Below are 11,827 nucleotides of genomic sequence, written 5' to 3' on the forward strand. Positions count from 1 at the left end.
CAAGCAACAATGAAGAATTCCATCCTCTGAAGGCTATTCAGCAGTGTACAGAGCTTGGGTTTGGTCAGTGCGTGGCAGTAGCCTCTTCATTCCAAGCTACTTTCCTAAACCTCAAGCTTAAAGGAAATATACCACTACCTGGCTGCTAGAGAAGGCAGGAAAATCTGTTGCCAGTGTCACTGACACAGATGCATCAGTGAGGATGGTTTAAACACCAGCACCTGCCCCCCGTGCACTGGCTCATTGGATCTCCTCCAAGGACCACTGGGAAGAATGGCCCAACCTGCATCCATCAGGCCTGAGGAGTGCTTTGGGAAAGGCGATAGCACCTTGTGGACAGAGATGCCCTGGGCCTCTCAAAGACCCCAGGCTGTTAAAAACCTTAAAGATCCGAAAATAAAGCTATCTTCCTTTGCTTCTATCATGAGATTAGCCAGCAGGTCCAGGGCTGCTTGCCAATTTTTAAGAGACCTACTATCAACATGGCTTTCTGAAAGGACACAACAGCCTCCAAAGCCTCTCCTGGGTGACAGCTGCACACCCTATGGGCACAGATGCCACTGTGCGCCTAACCAGCAAGGGGGAAGCTCCCAAATCCTCTGCTGCAAGTTCACAGTTTGAAAGAAGAGGGAAAGGGAGAGACACAAGACAAGGTGAGAGTTAGAGGATGAAAAGACATATTGTTCTTTCCTTTTGAGGCAGCATGGCCTGAAAAGAACCCTCAACAGCGCTGTGGTTCAGAGAAAGGAGGGTCCCTGCCTGGTGACCCGAACACTCTCTGGGCAGCATTTGGCTTAAGATGAGAAATTACCACATCCAGAAGAACAGTCAACTCTGTCAGTATTTCTAAAAGGAGAAAAAATGATGAAAAAATGTGATTTTATAACCATTTTATGAGTACATCCCTGATTTCTTACGCTTTTCTTATGCTAGTTTTCTTGTCTAGATAGGGTACGCTGTTCTTGTCTATATTAAGGTAAAAGCATACAGCTCAAATTCCCGCCCACATGAAAGACTCTTCTTTCAGGGCTTCTTTCTGTATGTTTTGTAGATGGCTCTTCAAACATTCTACAACTTGGCACTCTCAAGAAACAAGGGTAACACAAGGCTGGTTATGTTCTAAAATCAAGTATTCAGTCAACAAATGTGGCAAGAGATTTAGGAAGTCATGCAGCTGTGGGCATTTTATTTATTTAACCTGCAGAGACAGCAGGTCTGACCTAATGGCATTTCCACAAAAAGGTGGTCTAGGTTGCAAGGAATTGACTGATTTGATATATGCTAAGGAAACCTGACCCCTTCACAAAGAATTCAGATTTCTTAACGCAGGCAAGCAACCAGGTTGCTTTTTCTATAGTCAAGTAAATTAGGTAAACAAGATAGAAGCATATCGTTACACATGCTGAAGCTATCTCTGATTTTGAACTCAGGTAAACTGCATCTCTGCTACTGTTCTATTTTACCGTGATTCAATGTACGTTTCTCTATCAGCAATATCCTTTTACAGATATCAAATAAACCCCTTTTTTAAATTGCAGTCAAGACAATTCCTGAGGTCCCACAGCCACAGCCATTAAACACACAGATCTCCTGGGAAGGCCACCTTCAGGCAGCCACATAACTGCTCACAAGCATTCAAGCGCACCCAGATTACACACTAGGCACACTCTAGCAGCATAATCCTCGCTACAACAATCCTTCTCTCTGTCCCACTCGGAGCTCTCGGTAAATTTAAACCACAGCCAGAATAAAATAAACACTTTACAAAACGAGACGCATACCGGTAACCTCTATAATATCATTACAACTATCAAAAGTTCACAATCATCTTGCCTAGGCTGCTTCCAGGCAAACTACAGAGGAGAGCCGAGCTCTACCTTTGCATCGCAATTGACGAAGCATTAGAAGTACCTCAGCCTATTGCAGAGCATGGAAATACGGGGCACCTCAGCTGATCGTCTCTGTTAACAGAAGAGCAGACTCGGCTCTTGAACGTGAATTCTGCAGATTTTGTCCGCTCGCTGTGTTTCAACAGCTGGGTACCAGAAAGGAGATCACGCAGCCGTGTTCCTTGGCGGCGCAGCGGCACCCCGGGCCCCAGGGCCCCGCTGCCGCCCGGGTGCAGGGCTGCGCTGGCCCCCGGGGCCGCCTGCCCCGCTCCGCGCTCCCCGCAGCCGGGCTGCCCGCCGCGGCACCGTGACACGGGGGCGCTGGACGGGACCGGGAGTATCCCGGAAAGCAAGAGGGAGAGACAAGGGAGAGCGCGGCGCCGCCGGCGGCACAGGCGGGCTCCGTGCGGAGAGCCGGCACCCCGCAGCCCCCGCCGCTCCCCCGGGGGCACCTGGCACCTCGCGGGGCTACGGCTGGAGCTCGGAGGGTAGGGGTGTACGGACAGCCCGCCGGGGCCGCCGTCCGATGCCCCCAGGAGGGGAACTGAGCCGCAGCCCGCGGCCCCTGCCCGGCCCCGCGGCGGGGTGGCGGTGCGGTGCGCCCCGTCGCCGGCGGCCGGGGCAGCGGGGCCCGCCGTCACGCCTCCCCGGCTCCCGCTTACGTTTGTTCCGCGGGAGAGATGCGTCCTCGCCTTGTCCTCTCGGCTCCCAAATGCATTTGTATGCATTTGCCCGGGCAGCGGGGATCCGAGGGAAAGCCGGAGCCGAGCGCCGCGCCGCCGCTGGGTCAGGTCCTGTCCATGAAACCCCGCCGGCCCCGAGGTCTCCGCCGAGCTCCGCGCAAGCCCGAGGGCGGCCCGCGTACGGCCCGCGGGGGCGGGCACGGCGGGGGCGGAGGGGGGAGGGGGCGGGGGGCGCCGGGGGCTGGGTGGCGGGGGAGCCCCGCGGCTGCCCGCGGCGTGCGGCGGCGGAGCGGCGCTGCAGCCGCCTGCCCCGGCACCGGCGGCCCGCCCGCCCGCCCGGTGTTAAATTTCAGCGCTGGCTGCCTGGCGATTACATCAGCAGACACGGCCCCCGGGGCGGGCCGGCCCGGCCGCGCGTGCTGTCCCGCGCGGGTCCCCGCGGGCACCGGACCCGCCGGCGGCCCCGGGGCGTGCAGGGCCGGGCCGAGCCGAACCGGGCACCATCCGCCCGCCCCGGCAGCGCGGGGCCGGGGAGCGGAGCGGAGCGGAGCGGGCGGCCCAGGTGCGCCCGCCAGCGCCGCTGCCCGCGTTGGGGCGGGAAAGCCGCGGGCAGGTGAGGCTGTCAGCGCATCCGAGGGGCGACAGAGCCTGCGGTTCCCGCTGGGCTTCAGCTGGAAGGCTCTGCAGAAGGCTGTACGTTAAATTACAATGGGGGGGCGGGGGGAGAGATGTGATGAAACGGCATAAAGAGGAAAAGCGGAGTGAGCTGGGGGTTTTGCATCCCGGGTATAATTGGAGTGGGGTCCAGCAATCCTCCCCCCAGAAGATGTTTGAAGAGCAGATGTAATTTAGTAGCATTATAACGCCAAAAGAAACATGACGCTCTCCGCTGTCTTCCTCCTAGAGACAAAGGTCTTTTTAGCTTTATTTTCCATTTTTCTTACCTTGTCCCAGTAACAGTCTATTGTAACTTTATCCCATAAGACATCTTTATGCAAACAGTCTCTCAAAACAAACCAGGTAGAGTTAAACACCACCAGACGCTGCAGTACATGCTGTACAGCAAACCTGTGGTTGAATCCTGCGGCCTTACTTGGGCAAAACTTCCATTGACCTAAGCAGAAACGTGATGTCGGCTAGGACTGTGGTATTTGGCTCTCGCTGGGTGTTACAAGAATGAAGATTTCACATCAGACCTGCAGCAAGACCTTCAGGTTGTAGGTAAGATGGAGAAAGGTGACACAAAATAAAACCAAACATATTCCCAAACAGAAGAAAACAAGAGAAGTGATAAGGCACAAAAAAAGGTTGTACAAGACAAGGATTTTATATTGTCGTTGTTCAGGGTGCTCCACTCAGCTGGAAAGGACTTTTCTGAGTGATCCAGATAGCTGGGGGTGGGAATTGTGAGGGAACCAAGGGCAAACTTAGACCATTGAATTTTCTTGGGCATCACAGAAGAAGAGTTATAGGGGAAAAAGTTATTCTCAGGCAACACACCAGAGCGTTTCAGTGTTTAATTTCACACTCAAATTAATTTTCAATACCTTGAATTGTTCAGAATCTATATAGTCTCACTAGCTACCATGGGATTTCCTATTTACATCACTTTTTGAAAGCCCAAAGGTACAATCTGACATTTTGCCTTCCTAATGCCCTTGCATTAAACAAAGAGACAGCAAAACGTGGAAATGTATTTGTTCACTGAAGAGAACATGGTGCTTGCCCGGGGAGGTGTTGAACAGTGCTGCAACAAAGTCTTTGGCAGTATTTCTGGTTTAAACCACACTTGAATGGCCTCCAATAACTGCAGTGTTATATTTCATTTAGTTTTGTTTCTTGGCATTAAGATGAACTAAAATGTATACATTACAGATTGGGTTTGGAATGGTTTGATGCCGTTCCATGAAAACTATCAATCCCTTAAATAAGATGTCTTGTATGCAGTAGATGCATAATTGATTTCTTAACCCTTTAGCATAAGCATTAGGGCTATTATGGAAAGAGTTCTGCCCTGAGTGACCCTGGATAAATCCTGCCCTTGTTTTGGCTCACAAGTACAGGAGCCAACCTGCAGCACATGGCAGGATGAGCTGGGGACATTACGTGCTGAGATCTCCCTTGCCAGCAGTGTTTGCGCTGAGGAAGGCACAACTTGACATGCTTGCAGCTGCACATGCAGGGTGGACACAAAGCTTTGCTGACCCTAATTACGCAGTGACTTAAAACAGTATAAAGTTAGAAAATTAGCATTGGTTGCTCAGTTTTCTATATTCAAAACTACAAAATGAAGTCCACAAAGTAGGCCACTACTCCTGTTCGGCACTTTGCTCCTTAGGTCCTTGTTACAGCCCCTGCTGTGGTTTGAACGCAGCCTCTGTGCTGTCTGGGCAGGGTCCTTGGCTGTTCTCAGGGGGCTGGGCAGGCTGTGAGGAGGCAAGGGCCAGGGGAAGGGTTGCCTGCGCCCTTCCATTTTCCTGCCGCACACAGCTCACACATCTCTGAATCACATAACCACAAACGGGTTGGGAATGTGCAGGGGATGCTCCTTGTTCCCTTCCCCGTGTCTCTGCCTGGCAGCTCTTGCATTTTGTTTTTGGGCAAGTGACTAATGTTGCTCTCCAGCTTAGTTGTCTTCCTTCAGTATTAACACCCCTCAGAGTCATGCTCTGAAGCTCCAACTAGAAGAAATTAGCACCATCTAATGCAGATGAAGAAAGCAAATGAGAAAGCACAAGGAAATGAAATTACTTCCCCAATGTCAGACGTTGAGTGTGTGACACTGTTGGAAATAGCCCAGCAGTCCCCAGCTTGTTGCCCAACTTGTGTTTTAGATCAGCTCCAAATCTCTTCTAAGCTTCATAGCAAAAATCGGTGTCAGTTTTATTCTTACACTTGCTTCTTCCAAGTGTTCTTACAGCCTAATAAGCAAAGCCTACTATGTTTAAAGCTATCAGATTACATGTGTTTATTTCCAGAACTATATACAGCAGTCGATATACTTACACACACTGAAGGTCCATAAGTGTTAGCACTCAGTGCAACACAATGATGCTGGAGATGCATTTCCTATGGTAAATATCTCAAGATGCCATTTTTCCATGTCTGCTTTCTCCTGCTTGACCACAACCTATCCCTGATTTCTCTTACCTCTCGAAGTAAACCCAGGGATTACTGAAATACAAAATTAATTCTTTCAAGATACCATTTTTTGCCTTTCTGATATGATTAAAAGCTCTTCTTCTGTTTGTTTTCTCCTCTTCCAGCAGTTTTTTTCCTCCTTTCATGATCTGACTTGCTCATCTGTCACTCTAGATTACAGCTGCTGAGTTCCAGCCATGCTTTGGGGCACAGAACAGGAGCTGCTCTTAAACAGCGTGAGAGGCAAGGAAAATGGTTCCTATCCGTGATTCTCGTTCCAGAAAATGTACAGGAGAGAGCAATGGTTAGTATATTGTCAGAGCCTAATCATAAAGAAAAAAAATTAATAAGAATTTGAAGGAAAATGTGTGAAATGTGAGGACTGAGTGTTGAAGCCGGAGACTTATCCCACTGCAGTCAGTAGGAGCTTTACCTCTAACTTGAGTAGGAGCAGAATGGGACCCACACAAGTTTCCTGGTATGGTCCCAGAATTAGGAATTTTTGGCAGAAGATCTGCTCTGCTATTGAGTTCCCTTTGGAGAACTGATTTTCCCCGCACACCACAATATACGGTGTTAGGCTATGTACCAAAACTGCTGGAACCTAGTTCAGTAAAATTATTTCGAATTTTCTCTGTGGCAGCCAAAAAAAGTTTAACACATTGCTCCAGTTAAATAAAGTTACAAAGCTATCAAATATGATTAAGAAATACAAGAAATGGAAAGCATTACAATGTGTCTTTGACAACTGGCTAAAATTGAAGAAAGGGGAACTCCAGGTCTGAAACTATTGCGTGTGTGTATTCTTTGTAGAAAGTGAAAAAAATTGTAATGACCAGCATCTGCCTTCTCTCTAGTTATGCCTGTTACGTCCTGATACAAAGAATTAGTGTCAAGCAGCGTTCTTCAGTTCTGAATATGCCAAAAACCTGGAAATGCCTTTAAAGAGCACAGTTGATGACACTTTAGGTTAATCCTATCCTTTCTTATTTTCTACTGGCAAACTAAAGAGACAACATAAATTTACATTCCGAAGAATTCAGAGCAGAGAGGGATTTTCTGCCCTGCAAGACCAACACACAAAAACCTGTGAGGGGAAAGGGCTGAGAGAGGAAAGGAGAGATGCTGTGGGTACAGGGGACCAAACTTAAGAAGTCCTGGCACACAGAGCAAAAAAAAGGGCATGACGGAGTCAGGACTAACAAAAATGCCAAGCCACAAATGACCATATAGACTAGTGAAATTCCTTAAGATGCTTAGTTAAAACAAACGAGGGAATATATCCAGCCTGGAGCAAGAAACAGAAGAGAGCCTCAGTGAACCACAAGACAGAGTAGAGGCTCCAGACCACAAGGCTCCAGTGGTTCCAACTGAGAGAGGTGTCTCACTGAGGCCAAGATACTTGCAATTGTTTACAAGACCAGGTATCATCCATTTTAGAAAGTCACTGCTATAGCAGAGACCCACCATAAAGCAGAGTAAAAACTCTCAGAGAGCTGACACAGGCAACTGAGGCAAAGCCTTCTGGAGGAGCAACCCCACAGCAACCCAGCAGCTGAAGAGCTGTGACATCTTGTTCTGGTGATGGCACATCGTATGCCGTACCAGGAATGAGGAGAAACCTAGCCAAACACACAAGAAAATATGAAAGGAAGAGAGAAGCCTGAGAAGCTGTTATTAGGAAAGTAATAAGGGAATGGAAAATACAAGAGCAAGAATGAGTGCAACGTGGGAACCGTTGGAACGGCTCACCAAATGAGAAGAATCCAATTACCAAATAACCCAAACTGCCAAGAGAGAAGCACAGTAAATTTCCATCTCGAAGAGGGGGTCTGGAGCTGAAGAGCAATTGGTGAAAGAAAAAACAGAGAAGGAAAACCCAGTGACTTTCATTTTTAGTTAATCTTTATCCCATCGTTGATGGAGTATTTTTCCATCCAGGCAGGAAGTGTGGACACCCACTCTTGCCGGCAGGAGGATGTATTTGACCTGAGGTATTTTCTGGGATGCTCATTGAACTGAAAACCCCCTTGTAGGTGAAGCCCATAAATATGACCAAGAGTCTGTATTTCTAGGACCAAATTACCACCTCTACCGATATGTGCCGAGAGAGACACAAGGCAAGCCCCAGTGAGTGTGTTTAATGTGCGTTCCCCCACCAGAGCGGTGGCTGTCATCTCCTGCCACGGGCATTCAGCAGCCTTGGTGGGGTCCCCTGCACCAGAGCTTCCCCAGCAGCAATCCCCAAAGCCTCCTGCCCATGGCAGAAGCTCTCCCTAAAGGATCCTGATTCTCTATCATTGTATAAAAGTTGCCCTGTCTCCATCAGTGAAAGGCAGAAGTCTGTTTTAGTGAAAAACAAAAGCTGTGGTTGCCCTGTGTGAAAAAACACTAGCTTGTAGCACCCAAGGGCACTTACTTAACCTTCTTGGTAGTGCTTCGTAGTGTCCTTTCACGTTGGAAGGATAGGTCAAAAACCCCTTAGAGACATCTTACAGGACACCTTTCTGCAGGTATTTCCTGCAAGCCACGCTCTTTAAAAGAATAAAAGTGGAGCCCATTTGGAGTGAAACTGCCCATACTTGTACAGTTCTCTCAGCCTGTTAGCAGAATCTCATCAGCACTAAAAATTGCTCACACATCTGGAAGATCCAATGCAGTCATCTGAGAAGCATTTCATTCCCAAGCCACAGAGAACTCTGCATTAGGCCAGTCCTTTTTAAAGACATTCCCTTCCTTTTCTCAGCAACTGTGGGAGATGCTTCATTCGGCAGTTCGTTAGTCCTAGAAAAGTCTTGCTTGACCATCACTTCCAGCCCTGGAGCTGTGCAGGTTTTCACAGTGCTGTCCTGCAGCCAAAAATATGTGTTCCCAGATATTACTTCTGCAGTAACTAAAATACAGTTTGGGCTTGCTTCTGCAAAATTAGTTTCTGGCGACAGTAAAGGGAGTTTGCAGAAGCCTCAGTCCTCCTCTTTCTCACCTGATGAGAGGTAAGCTACTGATGCTCAGTGGCTAACACCAAGTTAAATCTCTGCCTTGGAGTAAGAAAACTTGGTCTCACATTAAAAAAACCTTATAAGAATTTTCTTCCCAATTATAGAAGGAAAAAATTTCATGAGACTCCAGTTTAGCACCTTCAAAATGACGCAAAAAAACAGTTGTTTGAGGCAGCCACAATAACCCCATTTTCCCTGCCCAAACTTTTGAAGAGAGAGAAATTATACCATAATTCTATGAATGCTTAAGGACTCCAGCTTTGGGAAGAGAGAAATTTGATCACAAAAACATCAATAATTTGACCAACTTCACATAGTTATCTCAACCATTAACAATAAATGATTGCTTTGATATGTCAGAAAGTTTCCTCCAATTTCCCACCAATTCTCTCCAGTGTTTTTTAAATATCTTGAGTCTCTTAACGCACAGCGTACCTAAATAGTGCAGAACAATGGAGTAATTTAAATCCGACATTTGTTGACATTCATCAGAACAGGAGCTTCCAGACTAAGTGTGTATTAATAATATCAGAAATTGCACTATTTCCCACTTTTTTTTTTCACGAGTAAGTCATCATCAGACTTCTTCAGTACTTGCTAGCTCCCAATAAAGGGAAAAAAATGGGAATTGTCTGTTAGTTTTCTTGGAATCTCTGGATTTAAGAAGAAAGCCAAAAATAATGTCAAGTACAACACGGTATTTTTGTATGATGAACGTTTGATTTCCAAATTAAGAATTCTAGATCAGGCATGTATAATGGCAGGAAAATTTTTCTATAGAGAAAGAGACTTTTAAGTAGATTGCTTTTTCTGAAAATACCAGACAGATGAATATGTAGAATCCAAGACCAAAATACATTGGCACTAACTTCAATGCTGATATTTTTACAATAGTAATATAATTAATGTTTGTAAATCCCTTACAGCTGTACCACCAATATAGCATAGTATTTTTAATAGGCTAATTTCATGACATTATTTTTACAGATGAAATATTGATCTCGTTTTTCAGTTATTTAAATTTGATTAGATATGTGAGCGAGAACTACTGTTGCAGGAAAATAAAAGACTAGGTCTTTCACCAAGTACAGAATTATTTCAGAGCAACCCTTCCCCTCTCCCCACTCTTGTAACATAAAAGTAAAACTGAATTAAATACTCCTATAAACGCTGATCTAAAAAAGAAAAGAAAAGAAAAAATTATGAATACGTCTGAAAGATGAGACTTTTTTTCTGCTTGGATCAAACAAGCTCATCAAGCCAGATGTGCCTGGATTATTCTCATTACAGAAAGCCATAAAAACCTCATGGTTGTTTAGTTATCCGGTGCTGGCTTAGACATAGTCAAAACTCGAACAACAGATGATATGAGTAACTGCACCATATTGACCCAAACAAACACGCAACAGTTTAATGAATGAACATCATCAAGGTTGAGAAGTCCAGAACTTGCCAAAGAACCAGCATTACCTTCTGTTTACAACCTTGCGTTGCACACTAGGGTCCATGGATTGTTTTTCACAGGGCTCCAGGTCCTCCAGAGACAGGCAGGCAGGCATTGCACCCCAGGACCCACAGGAAGCGTAGGGGTGAAACCCGCAGTGTCCCTCCCGGACACAAGTGAACTGCTGCGTTTTGGAAGGCTCACAACCTGTGTGAATTGCAATGACAAGGCAAGAGACATCAGGCTGGTGCAAGCATCTTCTTTGCTGCCAGATTTCAGCCATTTTCTTTGAAGCAGAAGATGCCAAACCTTACTTCAGTCACCATTGTCAAACACAGGCACAATAATATACTTTTTACCTCCCTCCAGAAACTACTGGGTCTGTTTAAAGTTTTCTGAAACCATCCAGCTGAGACAGACATTCACACAGACCAAAATGTAGACATTGCTAAAACCAACAGGAGGAAAAAAATTACATAAAAATTCTATAGTTTGTTCTTTTTCTATTTTATAGTTTGAGCATCACTTCTTTTTGTCTTAAGCACTTATGGCATTAGAATGTGCATACAAAGAATAGCATTTATGGTTATCAGATGTTTAGCTTTGCTTTAAATTGGTTGGCCAACACATGTATGCTAACTGCTCTTTTCCAAGCAAAGTGTTCTCTCTTAATAGCTAACTTGCAGTGATTTCAAAGTTACCTATGTAAATATAACAGCATTCTTATTTGCCTGTTGGAACAAAATGGATTTTAATCAAAAATTTCAACAAATTATTTTATTCCTTTACAAAGAATTGCAGCTATAATCTTTCTTATCTTAGAAAGTATTTTTATAGTTTAAATACACATTAAAGAGTTGGACAAATATCCCCAAATGTTTTCAGAAGATTTGCATTATTCTTGAAGTGACATTATTGACTAGAAAATATTTCCCTAAGCTTAATATTCTTTGTAAGTTGTTTTTTTCAAGATGGGTTTATTTGTGTGTGTGTATCTTTTTGTTTTGTGGGTTTTGGGGGGTTTTATTTTTTGCCATTCACTGCGGTAGCTGGTGCAGTATGAGGCTGATTATAAGACAGAGCCTTGCTGTTAAAGTTTGGGCAGTTCATTTGGAGTATTCACAGGTCCTAAACCACCACATTTGTCAAAGCAAACTCATGAGGAAACAGTGGCAATCAAAAGCTGTTAAATTTTCCAATACATAAAAGCCTATCTTCAAATCCATCTGGATATTTCAGTGGTACACTTCTTTAAATGAACATAACATTCTTGTTTGGAAATGTCATCCCTACCAGGTCCAGTTTACCTTTGCAGAATCCCAGGTAACTGTCAAATACACCCATGGGTTTTGTGGAAGAACTCCAGATTTCAGGAACATGGTCACAGGGCAAGGGAGCATTTCGCGCACGCCTCAGAGCCAGCAGCAGCTCTGTGCCTTCACTCAGCACCATTTTCTGCACTTTGAAGGATGGAAGAGATTTTTAAGACCTTTGGTTTAGTAAACTTGGGGTTAGGAAACTTCCTTCTGGGCTCTATACGGATTGCTTGAAGAAATATGTACTAGCAACAGCCGAGCAAGCATGCCCTTGTCCTACATGCAGAGCTGGAGGCAATGCATCAATCTGTACAGATGAGGACATGCATCCATTTTAAGAAAAAGATCACTTCAT

The 11,827-nt window shown here is 45.6% G+C and overlaps 1 protein-coding gene across 1 annotated transcript in view; it reads right to left on the reverse strand.

Annotated features, from left to right (window-relative positions):
- Window positions 1–10,238, reverse strand: part of COL24A1 (collagen type XXIV alpha 1 chain) — a 156,716-nt gene extending 146,478 nt beyond the window's left edge. Inside the window, exon 1 of the mRNA XM_080406641.1 lies at window positions 2,552–10,238. Within this exon, the coding sequence (XP_080262767.1) occupies window positions 2,552–2,607 (56 nt within the window). The 5' untranslated portion in view covers window positions 2,608–10,238. The remainder of the gene's footprint in view (window positions 1–2,551) is intronic.
- Between the last annotated feature and the right edge of the window lie 1,589 nt (window positions 10,239–11,827).

This window comes from Falco punctatus (assembly GCF_963210335.1).
Source record: "Falco punctatus genome assembly, chromosome: 11".
In the NCBI taxonomy this organism is placed as follows: domain Eukaryota; kingdom Metazoa; phylum Chordata; class Aves; order Falconiformes; family Falconidae; genus Falco; species Falco punctatus.